The 19,233-nt window shown below is 41.5% G+C and overlaps 1 protein-coding gene and 1 long non-coding RNA gene across 26 annotated transcripts; one reads left to right on the forward strand and one right to left on the reverse strand.

Moving 5' to 3' along the window:
- Nucleotides 1-877: 877 nt before the first annotated feature.
- si:dkey-283b15.2 (neuronal pentraxin-1) lies at nucleotides 878-18,703 on the reverse strand. Of its 25 annotated transcripts, none has more exons than XM_051957346.1 (8): nucleotides 18,431-18,703; nucleotides 8,915-9,586; nucleotides 5,633-5,849; nucleotides 5,339-5,596; nucleotides 4,451-4,704; nucleotides 3,116-3,295; nucleotides 2,206-2,632; nucleotides 878-1,925 (listed from the first exon to the last, which is right to left on the reverse strand). In XM_051957346.1, the coding sequence occupies exons 2-7, from the start codon at nucleotides 9,470-9,472 to the stop codon at nucleotides 2,423-2,425; spliced, it is 1,677 nt and encodes a 558-aa protein (XP_051813306.1). In that variant the 5' UTR covers nucleotides 9,473-9,586; nucleotides 18,431-18,703; the 3' UTR covers nucleotides 878-1,925; nucleotides 2,206-2,422. The 25 variants fall into 25 exon arrangements, with proteins under 25 accessions (XP_051813306.1, XP_051813304.1, XP_051813303.1 ...); XM_051957344.1 differs by having other exon boundaries at nucleotides 878-1,765; nucleotides 1,806-1,865; nucleotides 2,286-2,632; nucleotides 5,339-5,849; nucleotides 18,431-18,699; XM_051957343.1 differs by having other exon boundaries at nucleotides 878-1,765; nucleotides 1,806-1,825; nucleotides 2,226-2,632; nucleotides 5,339-5,849; nucleotides 18,431-18,699.
- Nucleotides 13,212-17,043, forward strand: LOC127536574 (uncharacterized). Its single transcript, XR_007945609.1, has 3 exons — nucleotides 13,212-13,686; nucleotides 13,744-13,857; nucleotides 13,972-17,043. It is a non-coding gene; the product is annotated as an uncharacterized LOC127536574 (long non-coding RNA).
- Nucleotides 18,704-19,233: the final 530 nt, after the last annotated feature.

Genomic DNA, 19,233 nt, shown 5'->3' on the forward strand with positions numbered 1-19,233 from the left:
CGTTGAGCAGCTGCAGCAGCATCTGGGTGAGTTAAAAGTTGTTGATGAAGTCTTTATCAGTTAAATCTGAATGTTTGACCTGAAGATGATAAATGATGAAGCAGTCCAGTGTTAAAATATTCAAGTTCTGCCGCAGAAAACAGGAACCGAATGTGAATTACTTGATTTATTGGATCACATCTGTGGTTTTAAGTGAAATATCTGAACCAGAAACAAACTACAATCAGCCGTTTGGTCTCTAAAATGTCAGAAAATGCTGAAAATATTCCGTTTACTGTCGTAGAGAAGGAAAAATATTCACATTTAAGGAGCTGAAATCACAGAATTTGGACTGTTCTTTAAAAGGTGGTTGTATTTAGAGTACGTTTTCATTTCAGAAAGTCTCAATTTTATGATTTTATCTTCATAAATGTGAATGTTTTCTGGTTTCTTTCCTCCTATGTGACAGAAAACTGAACCAAAACAAACTGCAATCAGCTGTTTTGTCTCTAAAATGTCTTTAAATGGTGAAAAATGTGGATCAGAGTTTCCTCAAATGTCTGGTTTAGTCCAAAGATCTGCAGTTTACTGTTAAAGAGGAAAGAAAGCAGAAAATATTCACATTTAAGGAGCTGAAATCAGACATTTTAAATTTTTAGTGACGTCAAATCAAGTTATCAAACCAGTTTTATGAAGTTACTACAACCTGAATTTAGTTTTAAACCAATTAACACAAAGATGTAGTTTACGTTACAGTGTTATGTTGATGTGGCTTCATGATGTGAAAATAACGTTTGGAGCTGAGAAGTTTAAATCAGAAAATTGTATTTATTTTTCCTGCATTTAAATGGTTGAATTCTTTAAGCTTTTAGGTTGAACTCTATAAAAACAAGACGAGTAACTTTCACTTTTTTATTTACACACTTTTGAAAGAAAAACTAAAACACAAGTTGGTCCTCATCGGGACTCTGAGGCTTCTTCCTGCTAGAATCTGGTGGAGAAAAAGGCCAGAAGCTCCATTCTGGAGGTAAAACATCTGTTCTGGTTTTAAAATGTAGGAGAGAATTGAGCCTTTTTCCTTGCTACAATGTCCAAATGGTGTTTTTATACGCGACAAAGACGCAGCACACGTAGAACAGTCATCTGCATAGCGGAGCATTTTAAAGCTTCAAACTGCAGCACTTTGATCACAAAAACGCAGGAAAAGTCAGGAAATAAGATTTATTTTACAGCATTTAAATAGTTGGTTGAATTGTTCAAGCTTTCATATTGAACTCTATAAAAACAAGAAAAGTAACTTTTACAGTTTCATTTACAGACCTTTGAAAGAAAAACTTCAACACAACGCAAAGTTCTAACCTACAGAAATAAACAAGGCCAGATTCAGGACTTTAGAGCACAAAACACAGCGAGAAGCTAAACTCAGTGAAAAACTGACGAGTCCAGTAAAGAGCATGTAAAAAAAAAAAAACGATAGAAAGAGTTCCTGGTTGTCCATCGTAGATTTCCTACTGCGGTAAAAAAAAAAAAATCGAGGCAACAGTCGAGAAAAACGCTAAACTCTGAAACTCAAACGTTGTCTAAATACACAAACACGAAGTCCGTTAAATTCTAGTTTCTTTGGTCGATCAGCTGTATGTTTCCATGGAAACCTTCGTGAAGGGAATCCAGAGTTTCTATCTAGCTAAAGATTCGTCACCACAACAGAATCCGCTCCGATTGTCCTCAACGTGACGACGTGTCCCATCCAGATGAACAGCTAACACCCGGAGCTAACAGCTAACACCTGGAGCTAACGGCTAACACCCGGAGCTAACAGCTAACACCCGGAGCTAACAGCTAACACCTGGAGCTAACGGCTAACACCCGGAGCTAACAGCTAACACCTGGAGCTAACGGCTAACACCCGGAGCTAACAGCTAACACCCGGAGCTAACAGCTAACACCTGGAGCTAACGGCTAACACCCGGAGCTAACAGCTAACACCCGGAGCTAACAGCTAACACCCGGAGCTAACAGCTAACACCCGGAGCTAACAGCTAACACCTGGAGCTAACGGCTAACACCCGGAGCTAACAGCTAACACCCGGAGCTAACGGCTAACACCCGGAGCTAACGGCTAACACCCGGAGCTAACAGCTAACACCCGGAGCTAACGGCTAACACCCGGAGCTAACAGCTAACACCCGGAGCTAACAGCTAACACCCGGAGCTAACGGCTAACACCCGGAGCTAACGGCTAACACCCGGAGCTAACGGCTAACACCCGGAGCTAACGGCTAACACCCGGAGCTAATGGCTAACACCCGGAGCTAACAGCTAACACCTGATCCAGGAACGGTTTCAGTCTCTGGTTCCTGGTTGGGTTCAAATGAAGGCATCGACTCTGAGCAACAGGAAGTCAGACGGACTCCAGTGTCTTTGTTCTTCTTCATTGGTGCCTTCAGTGACAGGGGTCAAAGGGATACCTGGCCACACCCCCGTGAAGCTCCACCTCCGACTCCGCCCAGGCGATGATGTCACCCCGCAGGTGGCTGCCGCAGGACGCCAGGTCGTAGATGTCGGCGGCGCTCAGGACGTGAGACCACATGTGGAGGTCGGACATCTCGCCGACGAACGACTGAGTGGCGTCGAAACGTCCTCCGAGGGTGTCCTGGAGACGGAAAAATGACGGGTCAGTGTTTGGACTTTAACTATGTCACTACAGCAAAAAAATCTAGAATAATTAGGAAGTATAGCAAAAGAAATTCAGGCAATAAAAGGAAATATAGCAAAAAAATAAAAAGGAAATATATTTTTAAAAAACGCGGCAACAAAACTTTATTTAAATGTAGTTTGTAACTGAACAAACTGAATTTGTTGTAAATTCAGAATTATCTTTCTTTCCTAACCTGAAAATGCACTTTGGTTACCTTGACTGTTCTGAAACTGCTCTATAAATAAATTTTGATTGATTGAAAAGCAACGGTCAGGTCGAGCAGTTTTATCAGAAATGAGCTAAAAGTCGCTGCAGGAACGACTCTGAGAGGAATTCAACCAGTTTGGATGCAAAACGCCGTCAGACTGGAAGGTTAATAAAGGATTTCTAGAAGGTTTGGATGTTCCTGGACCTTAAATCCTCTCAGACTGGATTTACCTGCTCCTGTCCCAGGATGAAGACTCCTCCGGGCCGGATGGGGTGCCACGGGGCCAGGTTGGTCCCGGAGCCCCTCTGGACTCCGTCCTGGTAGGCGTCCCAGCGACCGTCCCGAGTCGACCAGCTCACACAGATGTGATGCCACTTCCCGTCGCTCAGAGACAGCGGCAGGGTCACCGTCTGTGGAGATAAATCATCAAGAAGGAAGTTTAGTGGAGAAAATGTAGAAATAAAAAATAATTCAAGAAATAAAGAAAATACAATAAAAGAAACGCTGGAGGAAAAGGGAAATACAGCAACAACCAAAAAAGAATTATAGCGAAAGACAAAATCCAGAAAAAAGAAATGCAAAGCAGAAAAAACAGTAAGAAAAATACAGCAAAAAAATCATTCAAGCAATAAAAGGAAATACAGCACAAAAAAATCCTGTGAAAAAAGGAAATATGGCAAAAAGAAGAAAATATAGCAAAAAAATTCTGGAAATAAAGGAAATATAGCAAAAATAAAAAAGAAAATATAGCAAAAAAATCCAGGGGAAAAAATTGAAAATAGAGAATAAAAATCCAGGAAGTAAAGGAAAATACGGCAACAAAAAAGAAGAAATTATTGCAAAAAAATTCAGGAAAATAAAAGAAAATATACCCAAAAAAATCCAGGGGGAAAAACAAATATAGCAAAAATGAAAATATTACAGAAAACAGGAAAAGAAAGTATTGCAAAGAAAGAAGAAAATATAGCAAAATCTGTGGAGATAAATCATCACATTTAGACAGAGAAAACTGAACAAACATCTTGTTTTTCCTCCTAGAAGAAGGTAGGATCAGTTTTACTGCCCCCAGGAGGACAAATCTTGTGCTGCATTCTGACCAGGAATCTTTTTTAATATGTTATTGTCCTGCTAAGTTTCTTAATTTCATATTTAACTGGTCAGAAAATGGAGAAAAAAATAACAGAGGAAAGTATAGCAAACAAATCCATCCAGGAAAAAAATGCAAATATCACAAAAGAAATACAGGGAAAAAAGGAAATATAGCAGGAAAAAAATCACATATGCCAAAGGAAATATACCAAATATACCAAGGAAAAAAAAGAAAATATAGTGAAGAAAAAGTAAAAATAGCAAAAACAAATTATAAAAATTTGACAGCGAGGGCACCAGGAAAACCTTAAAAACAATGGAATAATGTAACATTCAAAAGCTGTCAAAATGGGGAAATTAACAGCAAATATCTGTAAAATAATTATACATTTAACTGATTTAAGTACATTAAAATCTTTATTTTTTACAGAGCGTCATGACTTTATTCTCCTAGAAGATAATATATTTTTCCTCACCTGGTCGTCGATGAGCAGCTCTAGGGGGTTGTTGCCCCACTCGATCAGAACCAGCTCGTTGGACTGCCCCGGGGCCGAGTAGGAGAACGGGGTTCCCAGTCCGGGTCCAGCTCCGGCCTTCATCCACAAACACAGAGTCAGAGCGAAGATCTCCTGCAGCAGCGTCCTCTTCAGACGGCCGTACATGTAGTTGGTCCTCATTGGGAAGCTGATCTGGAAGGCGTCCGGACTCTGAAGCTTCTTCCTGCTGGAACCTGGTGGAGTAAAAGTCCAGAAGCACCATTCTTTAGGCAAAACATCTCTTCTGGCTTTAAAGATTCTAAAATTAAGGTGAAAATTGAGCCATTTTCCTTGTTAACACGTCTACATGGTGTTTTTACACATCACAGGTAGAACAGTCAGTCGTCTGCATAGCGGAGCATTTCCAGGCTTAAACCTGCAGTGTTTTGATCACAAAAACAGATTCCAGAGTTTCATACAGACCAAAACTGGAGAAATAATCCTGTCAGTTTGCAGTTTGGGGCTTTCTTTATCATTATTCTTCTTATAAATCAGTTTCTTGCTCCAACATGAGGCTAAATTGCTCCAACATTAAGCATTTTTTTTACAGAAAACGCGAGATCTAATGCACATGGATGAGTTTGTAGGGGTTTAATCTGTTTGTGGTTTTAATATTTAATATTTTTTTGTTTACTTTATCGTATTCGTCTTACAAGTTTTGTTTGTGTTATTAAAATAACTCAATGTCACGACCATTACCAGCAAAATGACAGAAGTTACCAAAAATGGACGATTCATAGATGAAAACAACACCTAAAATACATCTAGAAATGCACCAAAGAAAGAAATAATTCAGGTTTTTATCTCTGAGCTGATGGTGACTCGTACCTGTGAGGTAAAGCTGATTCAACATCGTCTCCAGTTTGTTGGACCTCGGTCCCGGTTTTCTGTATCCGGTGTGTGGAAGGTAGCTGTGGCTGTCTGCTTCGTTGCTATGGTGATCTGCACTGTCGTCGTCGTGGCGGTGGCCGTCGTCATGGTCACCATCTGTGCCGTGGTGGTCGTCGTTGTGGCTGTCGTAGTGATCTGAGCGGTCGTCGTGATGCTCGTCGTCATCATCGTCGTGGTGTCCGTCGTCATGGTCGCCTTGGTGGTCGTCATGGTGTCCGTCGTCATGGTCACCTTGGTGGTTGTCGTCGTCTTCGTCTTCATCGTCGTCGTGTCTGTCGTCATGGTGTCCGTCGTCGTCATGGTGATCTCTGTGGTCTCCATCGTCTCCGTGGTGATCGGGGTCGCTCAGCGCGGCGCTGTGGTGATGGAGCTGGTCCTCCAGAGCGCTGATCTTCCTCTGCAGAAGCTCCTTCAGGGAGCTGGAGTAGGTGGTGGACGAGTTCCTCCTCTGTTGGGGAAAAAAACACAGAAACTAAATGTTTCTGCTCCAGTTGGACAAAAGCATTGTCTGCCAACACTTTAACTTTGAGTGTTCTCTGGGTTTTGTTCTCTGCAGGTTTCTCTGGTTTCATGTTGGATCTCTGCGAGCTAAACCAACCAACTAGCTGCTAGCATTCGCTTCCTCCGGTCCTGCAGCAGTGGGACTTCCTGGCTCCTAGAACGTCTGCGGACAATATTTTAGCCCAACTGCTTTTTCAGCTGCTAAGATGTAGTTTTGCGGCTGGTGTTTGCTCTGCAGGATGAGCTACTGTTTTATTACTCGCCAAGGAACGGAGGAGTTATGTGACGATCAGCGTTGGTTTGTCTGTCCATCTGTTAGCAACATTATTCTGAAACGGATTAACGGATTTGGATGAAATTTTCTGTGAAATTTCTAGAAGTCAAGAAGCCCTCAGTGAGAATGGGCAGCCTTGGAGGAGGGCTGAACTCTCTGAGATTCTACATTACGCCTTAAAAGTCCAAAGCAGCAGCTTCAAGCCTCGGATCATTTTTTAGATCCTGAGTTCCTGCTCTTCCTTCCCGGTGTTTATTGTTCCCTCATGCATTAATGTCTGTTCGTCTCACATTTCACCTTGACCAGTAGAGGCAGACGTCTGCCTGCCTTTGCCTGGTTCTGCCAAAAAAAACAGGCTTTTAGGACAAGCTTAGTGTGCTTTCACACATACGCCTATTGGTCCGCTTAAAGCGGACTGGAGTCCGCAACACCAGCAAGTACGGTTTGTTTGGGCTGGTGTGAAAGCAGACCAGATGTTTTTGGTGCGGACTAAAGAACCGGACCGAGACCACCTTCAAGAGGTGGTCTCGGTCCGCTTCTATGTGAACTCCAGTTCGGTTCGCTCCTGGTGAGAACACAAACCTGTCATTCGGACCGGTTTGATGGCGCAGCAGACTTTTTGGTGTACGGGAGCTTCCGTAGCAACCTGCACAGGGAATTATGGGATAACGATAATGTCTTGCAAAGCATCTTCTCCGTGCCAAAAACGACTGTGTAATGTTCTCGTACCGAATGCGAGCTTCATGCTGGAACAACAGCAGTATTTGTGCTTGCTGCATAAAGCAATGATACGAATATATGGCAACAAGAAGGAACAGGAGAGCATAGTTCATTGTTTACGAATAAACCTCGATCCATGGAACAAACAGCCTGTTGTTTTCTTCTGGGATTTTTCCCTCTTCACATGCTGCGCCAATCAGTGTTCACCTACGTCATCTAAAACACCTTATTTTTGTGAACAGCGCCGCCAAACGACTGGGGGGAGATATAACATTCATCGTAGTTGGTTCAACTGCGAAAACACTGGTGTGAATGCGAACTGAACCAGTTGAAATGAGCAACATTCTAACAACTTTTGGGTCCAAACGAACCACTCTAACGGACTAACAGCTGTGAAAGCACCCTTAGAGTCCTGAAATGTGAAGAGCGCTACAAAAATGAAACTGAACTGAAATGAATTTGTGATGACTCTTTCTGTCTTTTTGTTTTCTTTCATTTTTACCTGTGGGTTATCCTAATTGTTTGTGTGTTTACCAGTCGGTTGTCTCTTTTGTGTGTTTGTTTGTTTGTTTACCTGTAGGTTGTCTTATTTGTTTGTATTCTTTCTTTTTTACCTGCATGTTGTCCAGTTTCTGTTTGTTTGTATGTTTGTTTTGCTGCAGGTTATCCTATTTGCTTGTTTGTTTACCTGTAGTTTGTCGCTTTTCTTTGTTTGTTTACCTGCTTAGTGTCGTGTTTGTTTGTTCATTTGTTTGCTTTCCTGCAGTTTGTCATCTGTATGTTTGTTTTTTCCTTCTTTGTTTTTTCCTGTCTTTCTTTGTTTGTTGTCTCTCCTCCTGTGCATTCTGGCAGTAAAACATCTTCTACTGTCAGATCTCATGTCTTTATTGGAGAACCTCTCCGTTAATTTGTCTTGTTTTAAACTCTTAGAGGACGCTAGCGGTCGCCTGCCGTCTGTCTTCGTGTCTCAGTAAGCAGCTTTGTGGCCTGGTTCTTCTCCACCAGGGCAGATCTCTGTAATTCCTGCTGATCTTAGAGCCTTCAGCCCACTCTGACATCTGTCTGTGGTCACGGTCCAGAAGCAGAAGATACAGAAAACATGAAACTGACAGAAAACGTCCAGATAACGTCCATATAACCTTAAAGTAACCTCTGGCTCCGGAAGCTCTTCCTGTGACGTCCAGCTGAGGACTGAAGGACTCCAGACTTTGTGCTGCCAGACGCTGATTGGATTCATCAGATTAACTCGTTTATTGTCTAAAGAGCTGCAGCTCAGAATCAAACTATGAGCCAGCGCTGACCAGACGGATAAACAAGGACAAACAACAACAATAACAACAGGCCAGCTCTGTCCTTCATCAGTGCAGTTACGCAACTTTGTTTAAAAACATCTGTTGTTTGTTTGTGTTTTTTGTTTTTCTTTGTTTTTTACAGGCAGAATGTTCCTCTTTCTTTCTTTGTTTTGTTTGTTTTCTTTCATTTTTATCTGTGGGTAATCCTTTTTCTTTGTTTGTTTACCTGCAGGCTGTACTGTTTGTTTATTTGTTTACCTGTAGGTTTTCCTGTTTGCTTGTTTACCTGCAGGTTGTCCAGCCTGTTTGTTTATTTATTTGTTTGTTTGTTTGTTTGTTTACCTGCAGGTTGTCCAGCCTGTTTGTTTGTTCGTTTACCTGCAGGTTGTCCAGCCTGTTTGTTTGTTTGTTTACCTGCAGGTTGTCCAGCCTGTTTGTTTGTTTGTTTGTTTACCTGCAGGTTGTCCTGTTTATTTGTTTATTTGTTTGTTTGTTTACCTGCAGGTTGTCCAGCCTGTTTGCTTGTTTGTTTACCTGCAGGTTGTCCAGCCTGTTTATTTGTTTATTTGTTTACCTGCAGGTTGTCCAGCCTGTTTGTTTGTTTGTTTACCTGCAGGTTGTCCAGCCTGTTTATTTGTTTATTTGTTTACCTGCAGGTTGTCCAGCCTGTTTGTTTGTTTGTTTACCTGCAGGTTGTCCAGCCTGTTTATTTGTTTATTTGTTTACCTGCAGGTTGTCCAGCCTCTCCTTCAGGGCCTGCAGCATTCTCTCCATCTGTTCCGGTGAAGATGAAACGTCTCCGGGTGTTGTCGGGTGTTTCTCCTTCGTCCGCTGGTTCCCGTCGTAGTGCGTCGGTGCGTCGGGGATCAGGTTTCCATGGTGACCCTTCTGGTTGCTGTGGTGGCTGTCGTCGGGGAAGGCGCGGTGGTGCGGCGGCGCGCCGTGCTGCCGGCCGTGGCCGAAGCCCTCACACAGGCCCAGCTTGGCGGTGAGCTCCCGGATGGTCTCCCTCTGGTCCAGGATGGTCTCCTTCTGCTGCACCAGGCTCTCCCTCAGCGCCAGGATGGTGGCCTTGGCCTCCTCGCTCGCCCCCCACCAGCCAGCAGGGGGCGCGCTCTGATGCCCCGCTGATGGGAAGCAGGACGGGTCGGCGTCCACGGGGACCGGGGTGCACAGGAACCGGGGCTGGGCGGCCGAGTCGAAGCCGGAGGAGGAGGATGAAGGATGGAGAAGAAGAGAGAGGAACAGCAGCAGAGAAGAAGAAGTCCTCAGGATCAGCTCCATGTTCAGCAGCAAGAAGATTCAGATCAGTTCAGAAAAACAGCAGAGAAGGACGGAACTTCTGAGCTTCAGGAGGAGTCAGCAGAGAGCTCCATCAGTCAGATGTGGAGTTTCCTCCTGAATCAGAGAAGACAAGAAGAAACCTGATATCAGAAAAAACAAAGTCTGAAGTCGTCACAGGATCAGTTTGTCCTCCTGTCTGTAAAAAGTCCAGAAATCAGTAAAACGAAATATGAGAAAAAACAGTTTTAACAGATTCCACAAAAGCTGGACTCACATTCTGAGCAAACGCAGCATGAAGCGAGTCTGAAAAAGCAAACTCCAGCTGCGTTTTCTTCTCTTATCTGGTTAAATAATAATTCTGATAATTTATTTATCATGAAATGTCTCAGTGGATTCAAACCAACACAGAAAACGTGACATTTCTACTCCTCAGTGAGGAAAATCTGAGTCAAAGCAAACTTCAAAGAGGAAATATTTACCATATTTATCCTAGATTTCAGTTTTCAGGTGAACAAACGAGATTATCTTTATAAACGTCTATTTTTAGCTGCTTTAGTTTCCTTCAACAAAAAGATCTGATTCTGACAAAACTCTTTATATTAGAAGAAAAATCCACAAATGGACAAAATGTTGATGAAGCGAGACTTCAACAGAAAGTTTTAGTACAAGTTCCACTTTCTGTTTTCTTCCTTGTTTAATAACCAGAAAGGTCCAGAAATCAGCAGGAAAAGTTTGTCGAGGCTGAAATAAAGCAAACATTCAGGTTCAAAGTGACTCACAGTGTTTGATCAACGTGTTCAAATGATTTAAAGGACAGATGAGAGCTGTTCAGTGGATTAAAGCGACGAAAGATAAATGAAAGATGGAAATTACAAGTTAAGAAAGGCTCAGATGAAAGAAGTTTATTATTAAACACGCCTAATATTTAATCCCAGATCTGAATCTTCATGGAAACAAACATGAGACTATTTCTCCTTGAACAAAAATCACAAATTATGACCGATTAGAGCGATATAAAGGATCAGGTGGAGATTTAGCTCCTCACTGGGACTCAATGGCTCCAGTGGAACCAGTGGAACCAGTAGAACCAGTGGAACCAGTGGAACCAGTAGAACCAGTGTGACCTTAGCGTGTCCAGGTTAGGATTAGATCAGAGTGTGACCTCCTGACTGAAGGATTTGGGTGTGAACAGACGCCAGGAGTTTATTTCTGTTAACGGTTGCTAAACGATTCTAAAACTGATCAGAAGGAAACTTTATCAGCCAGAAACTGGAAAAACTAAACCATCAGACTTTCATTCAGTCTTTTTGCAGTTCTAAGAAGAAAAATCAACCAAATCCCAAAGTAAAGTTGTGATATTTCTCGGGCTGGACCCGAATATCCGTTCGCTACGGCGGTGTCTGGATATTAATTTTGGTATCCGAATATTCGTTACTGTCTTCCCTCCGCCTTCGGCTCATATCGGCTCATCTCGTCCTGTGATCACATAAACATATACACACATGTCTATGTGATCACTCCTTCCTCCCCCCACATGAAAATATTCAGAGCTCGTGTCTTCCCTTCGCCTTTGGCTCATCTCTGCTCCTCCATTCCTGTTTCTTACCACCTGAATGTCCGGGTTGCTGCAGACTCTGACGTCACGCTTCACTTTGTTGCATAAACACAAGATGCTGAAGACCTCCGCTGTTTGGGAATTCTTCAGTTTGACTGAAGACAAAACGAAGGCAAAATTTGGACCCGAGAGACCAGACGAACGGATCCGAATATTCGGGCGTCTCCTGATCCTGAGAGTAAAACCAAAGCTACTGGATGAATAAATAAAGTCAGCATGGATCAGAAACATGTTGGAGATCCATCCAGCATGGAGGAACATCTTTCTAAAAGATGAACAGAGTGGAGAGGAAACGTCTGGAGAGGATGGAAACATGAAAAATAATAAAAACATCTGAGTGAAAACGTTTCTAGACACTGTAAAAATCAAAATGTTTATACTCAAAGTGACAGAAAATTTGTCGAACAATGAGAAAAAGTGGTCCAGAAATTATTGATAAAATGTCTAAAATGACCTAAAACATATTTTTTAACCAAAATGATGACAGGAGCTAAATAAAACTGACTGGATCAAAAAACAGTTAGAGGCTGGAAAATATAAACGCTCAGAGTCAGAGGAACTCAAAAACTGTCAAAGACGACGAAAACAATTGAAGACAAGCGTCCAGAACTCCATACATTTGCTCAAAATGACTGAAATTTTTTCCCAAATGACCCAAAATCTGTTCAAAATGATCCTGAGTTAGTTTAATGTGAATTTTTTAAAGTATGGAGTTAGTTTAATTTGTGTTTTACAGTGTAGAATTAGTTTAAGTGTGTTTTTATAGTAAATAGTTGGTTTAAAGGGTGTTTTTAGTGTAAAGTTATTTTAAAGTGTTTTATTACAGTGTAAAGATAGTTTAAAGTGTTATTTTAGTGTGTAAAGTCAGTTTAAAGTGTTATTTTCTGTGTTTCCTGGACTCTGTGTCGTCGTTTCGGTGATTTAGGGGCTTAGACTCGGACAGATGGTCGACCAGGAAGCGTGTCACGGCCAATCGGACTTCCTCGTCAGCTACAGGTCAGTTAATTAACCTAATTGCTGACGGTCTTTGTGCGAATTTAGCGGAGATAAGTGGTCGTGTGGCGTGTTAATCCAGCAGCATATGGTCCTCTGGATTAAAAACTGACAGGAGCAGTTCGAGCTGTGATTAAAAAACTGTCACCTGGTTCTGGTTCTGGTTCTGGTTCTGCGTCTTTCACCTCCAGCTGCTCCGCTTTTAGCTCCGTAAACGTAAATTTGTTTTTAACGTTTCATCTGCTCCAACTAATGTTTTCCTTTTCAGATTTTTAACGCCGTCCTCATAAAAACGTCTTTGTTCTGCGTCCACGAGTTTAAATAAATGTTGAATTAAAAAAGAATTGTATTCATAATCAAGCTTTAAACTAGAATCAGTGAATTAGAGTAGTTTAGAAAACACAGTCCTACATTAATAAATAAAGTATTAGTGCAGTTTATTACAGAAAGACAGCAAATATCTGGAAAAATAATGATGTTTGTAGCTCATTTAAATGCAGTAAAACCTGTATAATGTGGACTTTATCTTCAATTTTTATCTGCCTAAGTTAATCTTTTTTCTCTGACTTTAATGGATATTTTCCGTAAATTTACCAACGGGGTTAAATAAGATAAGATAAGATAGATAGATAGATAGATAAATCTGTGGAAGAACAGGAAACAGTTCATAAAATTACCTAGGGCTGGACCCCAATATCCGAATATTCGTTCGCTACGGTGGTATCCGGATATTAATTTTGGTATCCGAACATTCGCCCCCTCCGGTCGGACGTTACCGGGCGGAACGAATATTCGGATATTCGTCTTTAATAGGGCCCGAATACCCGGAGACCAGAAACCACTATTCGGGCCAGCCCTAAAAATTACAAATGATTCAGTAACAAACAACTGAACTTCTCTCTTTTTATTCCTGAAAACTTAAATCTAAAAAGCTTTTTTAGCTCTAATCGATCGGTTCAGAACTAAAGAAGCCTCTTTGGTAAAGATGTTGAGACGAAACAAAGGGTTAGGGTTAGGGTTAGGGTTCGACTGAAGCTTTAAAACCCCTGAATGAGTGAAAACCTTTGCAGACGAACATCCTCTCAGCTGTTAGGTCCAAGTTCTGTTTAAAAAATTCAGCATTTTGCCCTAATCTCGTTCTTCATTGTATTGTATAATGGCAATAAAGAATATTCTATTCTATTCTAAAAAGCTTCAAAAACTCACTAAAAATGCTGCTTTTACTTGAAAATATCATCACATCGACATGAACTTTAGTGCATTTTAATCTTCATTGTTGATTTTAGGTAAATATCAGGCAAAGTGCAGCTAAAAGTAACAAGAACTAACACATAAATAGAAGTTTTTAGTTCAGTTTAGGAGTTTTCTTTCGCTAACGGATGCAGATGTTGAACATGTTTCCACTCAGGATGATTAAAAGCTGAATAAATGTTCAGAGGTTAAAGTGGACAAACTGAAATAAAACGTACCTTCTGTTCTGGTTCCTCCACAGGTTTGTGGTTCCTCTGCTGGTTTGTGGTTCCTCTGCTGGTTTGTGGTTCCTCTGCTGGTTTGTGGTTCCTCTTCAGGTTTGTGGTTCCTCTGCTGGTTTGTGGTTCCTCTGCTGGTTTGTGGTTCCTCTGCTGGTTTGTGGTTCCTCTGCTGGTTTGTGGTTCCTCTTCAGGTTTGTGGTTCCTCTGCTGGTTTGTGGTTCCTCTTCAGGTTTGTGGTTCCTCTGCTGGTTTGTGGTTCCTCTTCAGGTTTGTGGTTCCTCTGCTGGTTTGTGGTTCCTCTTCAGGTTTGTGGTTCCTCTGCTGGTTTGTGGTTCCTCTGCTGGTTTGTGGTTCCTCTGCTGGTTTGTGGTTCCTCTGCTGGTTTGTGGTTCCTCTGCTGGTTTGTGGTTCCTCTTCAGGTTTGTGGTTCCTCTGCTGGTTTGTGGTTCCTCTTCAGGTTTGTGGTTCCTCTGCTGGTTTGTGGTTCCTCTGCTGGTTTGTGGTTCCTCTGCTGGTTTGTGGTTCTCTGCAGCTCGTCGTTGATCTGATTGAGAGATTTAGTCCAGAGAGAAGCTCAGCTCCTCCGATCCTCCTCCTTCATCATCATCATCTGCCTCCTTCCTCTTTGTTCTTTTAGTTTTTTCTCTTCAGAAGCCACGCCTCCTTTCCTCTCACGCCTCTTTTCCTTCATCCTGTCCCCATCTACATGTTTATCTGGACGTAGCCGATCCAAAAAGTGATTTATAGCGACTTTTACCACATTTCAAGTCGGTTTGGACGTTTTTTAAGACATTTCCAACAATTCTTGAGTCAATTCGGACACCTTTGCATCATTTTGTACGGATTCGAGTTTTCTGTGACAATTTCTGAACTTATGTTGGACAAGTTTCAAGACATTTTGAGCAACTTTTAAAATCATTTTGAGCACTTGTTTCCAGAATTCTTTAAAGAGTCTGTCCAAGAACTAATTTCCAAACTAAACCTAAACTGGAAACCCTTTCATTGGATCAAGATGTTAAAACAAAAACCACAGAAACGGCTGAAATTCATCCTGACCGTCTCTAGCACCACATCCCACTGAGTTCTGTCTCTTTTCCAGCCAGAAGAAACCTGTTGATCCAAAATAAAACCTCTGTAGATGATTGATTTGAGCTTTAACGGTGTGTATTCGTGTGTTTTCAGTTTGACCTCCACTTTAAATCCCTTCCAACGCCAACGTCAGCCTCCTCCTCTCAGCTCACCTACATCTCAGCACCAGAGTAATTAGCCTGATTAATTCCTCGTCTGACGACGGCCAACGAATCAGGACGGCAGATGGTGGCTTTGGGGTCGGACGGAATCACAACACAAACAGTGGAGGCGTTGATCAGAGACTTGAGATCACAGGTTCAGACACGGCAGCAGATGTTCCTCTCAGTTCAACAGAACCTCTTCAGTCTGAATCACTGGATTTTTATTCCTTTGTAGATTTAAAGCTGCTGACAGCTTCTAAAATCTGACTTCAAACCATGAAGATGTGATCCGTCAGGAATTAGGTGACAATAACATTAAAGACGAGCAGACAGATTACTACAGACGTCCCTCCAGTTAATTTGACACCTGCCGGAGGATTAAGCAGATGATCCGGTGAGTGAACACGGTCACAAATCAAAGTTCATGACCCAACTCTGACTCTACTCGCTCTACGTCACCGGAATGAGGTTCAGAGTGTCTGAACAGGAAGTCTGAAAACTCCTCAACAATCACTACAACCTCCTACTCTGGTTTACGGACATCTACAGAAATATTTACTTCCTGTTTGTCTCTGTCAGGTTCCTCAGGGATCCTGATCAGCAGAAACTTTCAGGTCCAGACTCTAGTTTTCATCAGGATGGAGGTCTGGACTCTGACTCCTCCAGAACTTCCACCTTGTTAACTTCAAACATCTCTGAGGATCTTTGTCTGTTTGCTTCATCGTCTGGATGGAAAAGTGATCTTCTTCACATCTCATCATCAGGTTGTTCATTTACCCTCTACCTTTGCCAGCCTTCCAGGACCTGCTGCTGAGGAACACCATGATGCTGCCACCACCATGCTTCTTATAATCTAGTCTGATGGACATAAAGCTCCATCCTGGTCTCCTCAGACCAAAGAACCTTCTTCCAGGTGTCTTCAGAGTCTCCACATGTCTTCTGGTGAACTCTAGTCCACATTTAATTGGAGCTTTTTCCATCAGAGTCTTTCTCTTTGTCTCCATGAAGCTTTGACTGGTGAAGAACAGACAACAGTTGTTGGATGAACAGTCTGAAGCTTGAAATCCTTCAGAGGAGTCATAGGAGTCTTGGTGGCCTCCCTCTCTAGTCGCTTTCTCCTTCAGAGAAGTCAGAGTCTTGGTGGCCTCCCTCTCTAGTCTCTTTCTACTTCAGAGGAGTCATAGGAGTCTTGGTGGCCTCCGTCTCTAGTCTCTTCTCCTTCAGAGGAGTCATAGAGTCTTGGTGGCCTCCCTCTCTAGTCTCTTTCTACTTCAGAGGAGTCATAGAGTCTTGGTGGCCTCCCTCTCTCGTCTCTTTCTCCTTCAGAGGAGTCATAGAGTCTTGGTGGCCTCCCTCTCTAGTCTCTCAGGTCTTGAGGACGTCCTGCTCTAGTCACATTTATTCATGTTCCATCTTCTTCCATTTCTTAATGATGGATTTAACTGGACTCCAGGAGATCTTCAGGAACTTTAAATCTTCTTGTATTGTCCTGACTGATGCTCTTCAACAACCTATCCACCAGAGACTGGAGCTTCCAGACTTCCTTCATCCTGATCTAAGTAGATAAAAGTTTTTGTCTGCATCTCCTGTTTTTACTTTTGTCGACAGAAATCAGATGTTTTTATGTGGATCCAGGAAACGTTCTGTTTCTGTACACATTTGGATAAGAGGGACCAAACATCCAACATTCAGACCCCATGCCTTTGTGTTCAGACTATTATGGGATGCCTGGAGATGTTGGTTTTGGATGTTTATTGTTAATGGGTCACAGCCAGCCGGTTCTTCTGTCTATCAATCTCATTACCTCGCGTGAATTAGGCTCTGAGGAAGCCAACGAACACCAACAGATTTATGGCTCACAGCCAAAGACACGAGAACACGAACCCTGAAGAACGTCTGCAGGATGGAGGTAACGCAAAACTACTGTGAGTAAATGCAAAAGTATTGCTATGTGATGCAAAGTATTGCAAGGGAACACAAAGTACGATAAGGTAACAAGAGAACAAAAGTATTGCAAGGTAACACAACAAAACTCAGAGAGAACACAACGTATGCATGGTCACACAAAAGTACTGTAAGGTAACAAAGGAGTACTGCAAAGTAACACAAAGCTGCTGTGATAAACTGAGCTTCCCGGGGGGCAAATAGATGTGACAAGGGGAAAATGCTCAAACAAATTTGTTAGAAATCTCATACAACCAAAAACAAGAGCTGCAGCTGTGTCTCACTGGAACTCTTTGTACGGTGAGACGGACCGGGACAGGGTGTGGCTGGTCGACCAGAAGTTCTGTATAAACAATAAAATTAAAGAAGTTACTTAGAAAATACTCCACAATATTTATCCTGCTAAAAACATTACAAAGGTTTAAATTAGATATCAGTTATAATTGTAGTTTTTGTGATAGTGACATAGAGACTATTCCTCATAAGTTTTTTCTGTGTGTGCACAGTAAGATATTCTGGACTAAAGTACAGCAGTTTATATCAGATAAATCTGGGCGAACAATCTGCCTCTGAGAAAAGGACATCTTATTTTATGTTAAAACAGTAGTCAATAAAGATCTGTCAACTTTTATACAATTGATTGTCACTTTAGGGAAATATATTCATGAAGTTAAACGGGCTGAAGAAAAACCAAACTGGAATAAATTCTGTAATGAAGTAAAACAATATGTGAATGTGATAAAAAAAAAAAAAAAGCTGTTAAAACCCATGAGCTTTTTAAAAGATACTGTCCTAATATGACTCTGTGATTTACTGTTTATGTTCTGCACTGTTATAAATGGTAATGAATTGTTATATGCTGTCTGTAATGATACTGCAACCTAAATATTGTGTGTGGGGGATGGGGGGGGATGTTGTGAGTGATGCTGTGAATGAATGTCTTGTATGTGTTTTGTGATTTTTTTTGTGTGTTTTCTTTCCATTCTATTGTCTATTGTATTGTTTAGTGTATTGCTCTTATTTTCAATAAAAGGAAAAAAAAGGGGAAAAAAAGTAGCGACATGACGGGTCCAAAAAATTTTGGTCACGTGATCTATGGGCGCCATTTTGTTTCCTATTCATGAACGCCGGGTTTTCCTGTTAACATTGTTTACAACGCAGAGAGTAATTCTAGGTCTTTTTTCTCTTCATAAATACCTGAAAAATGACGGGCTGTTGTGCCTTTGGGTGCACAAATCGATCAGAGAAGGGATTCCACATGTTTAGATTTCCCAGTAACAGTGAAAGACGGAAACTGTGGAAAATAAAGTCCGGAGAGTGGGATGGAAACCGACTTCATGGTTTTTGTGTCAGGTTAGTCCCATGTATGTACTTTCATGTTATGATGTATGGGTGAATGACAGATAGAAAAGTTTGATGTGATTTTAGGCAGTTGTGGTTATTTTGACTTTGACCATTTTCATGCATGGAGATGCATGAAATACGGGCTGCTGAAGTTTAACGGGTTACCCAGTATGTGCAAATGTATTTTGCTAAATTGACCAAAGCTGCAAACTCGATGATAGAAACATTATACACCCATGTAAAGCTTAGATTCTCATGAATCCGCCGGTATAAACCACTTTCAGATGTGATTACCACAGCAGGTAATATAAACACATTTGTCCAACAAACAGCAAATAACGTAAACAGCACAACTCACCTTTGAAGGCTCAAAACTAGTCACAGATGAAAATATTCCACAAAACGGCCATAATCCAACCTTGGACATCCAGACAAAACAAGCCAGTAAATTATTTTGCCCAAAACATGTCTTGAAATCAGTAAGCAATCCACAGTTTTCGTGAATGTGCACCTCGCGCTGCGCGTCCCATCTTGAGTGAATGGAAACAAAATGGCGTCAATCCCCAGTTGTCGCTACTCTGATAATATAGGGACTCTACTGTTTATGTGACGCTGCCCCCACCTTCTGGCAACTATCAGTAACTACAACAACAGTTTCCATCCAGAGATTCTTTCTGAGCATCAAGTCATCAGAGTTTCTTTCTGTTGAATTTCACTTTTACTGAATACCAAAAACACCAGAAATATTCCATTTATCAGCCAGCTGGTGGGTTTGAAAGACATATTCTCTTCTTTGAAATCAGCAAAAATACCAAAAAACACAAGAAATACATCATTATCGGACGGCAAGTAGGTTTGAAAGACGTGTTTCTTCTTAAAAATATCAAAAATACCATAAATATCAAAAGACACCAAAAACCTCCATTCATCAGCCTCCTGGTGGGTTTGAAAGACTTGTTTTCTTTTTACAGCTCAACAAAAATGCTCCATTTATCAATCCACTGGCACATTTAAAAGACATGTTTTCTTTTTAAAAATCAACAAAACACCATAAAAATACTCCATTTAGGTCCAACATGAGTCATTTCTTATTTCTGATGCAACGATTAAAGATCTAAATAAAACGGGTGATTAAAGTTTTGAGTCCATTTTTTTATTAGA

This window comes from Acanthochromis polyacanthus, chromosome 12, assembly GCF_021347895.1.
Source record: "Acanthochromis polyacanthus isolate Apoly-LR-REF ecotype Palm Island chromosome 12, KAUST_Apoly_ChrSc, whole genome shotgun sequence".
Classification (NCBI taxonomy): Eukaryota; Metazoa; Chordata; class Actinopteri; family Pomacentridae; genus Acanthochromis; species Acanthochromis polyacanthus.

Bases quoted from the DNA above. Each gene is read 5' to 3' on its own strand.
- si:dkey-283b15.2 (XM_051957335.1), bottom strand. From the start codon at position 9,472: ATGGAGCTGATCCTGAGGACTTCTTCTTCTCTGCTGCTGTTCCTCTCT. The intron at 4,705-5,338 runs GTACGAGTCACC...TTACTCCACCAG, and splicing joins GAATCAGCTTTACCTCACAG to GTTCCAGCAGGAAGAAGCTT. The intron at 3,296-4,450 runs GTGAGGAAAAAT...TTATCTCCACAG, and splicing joins AGCTGCTCATCGACGACCAG to ACGGTGACCCTGCCGCTGTC.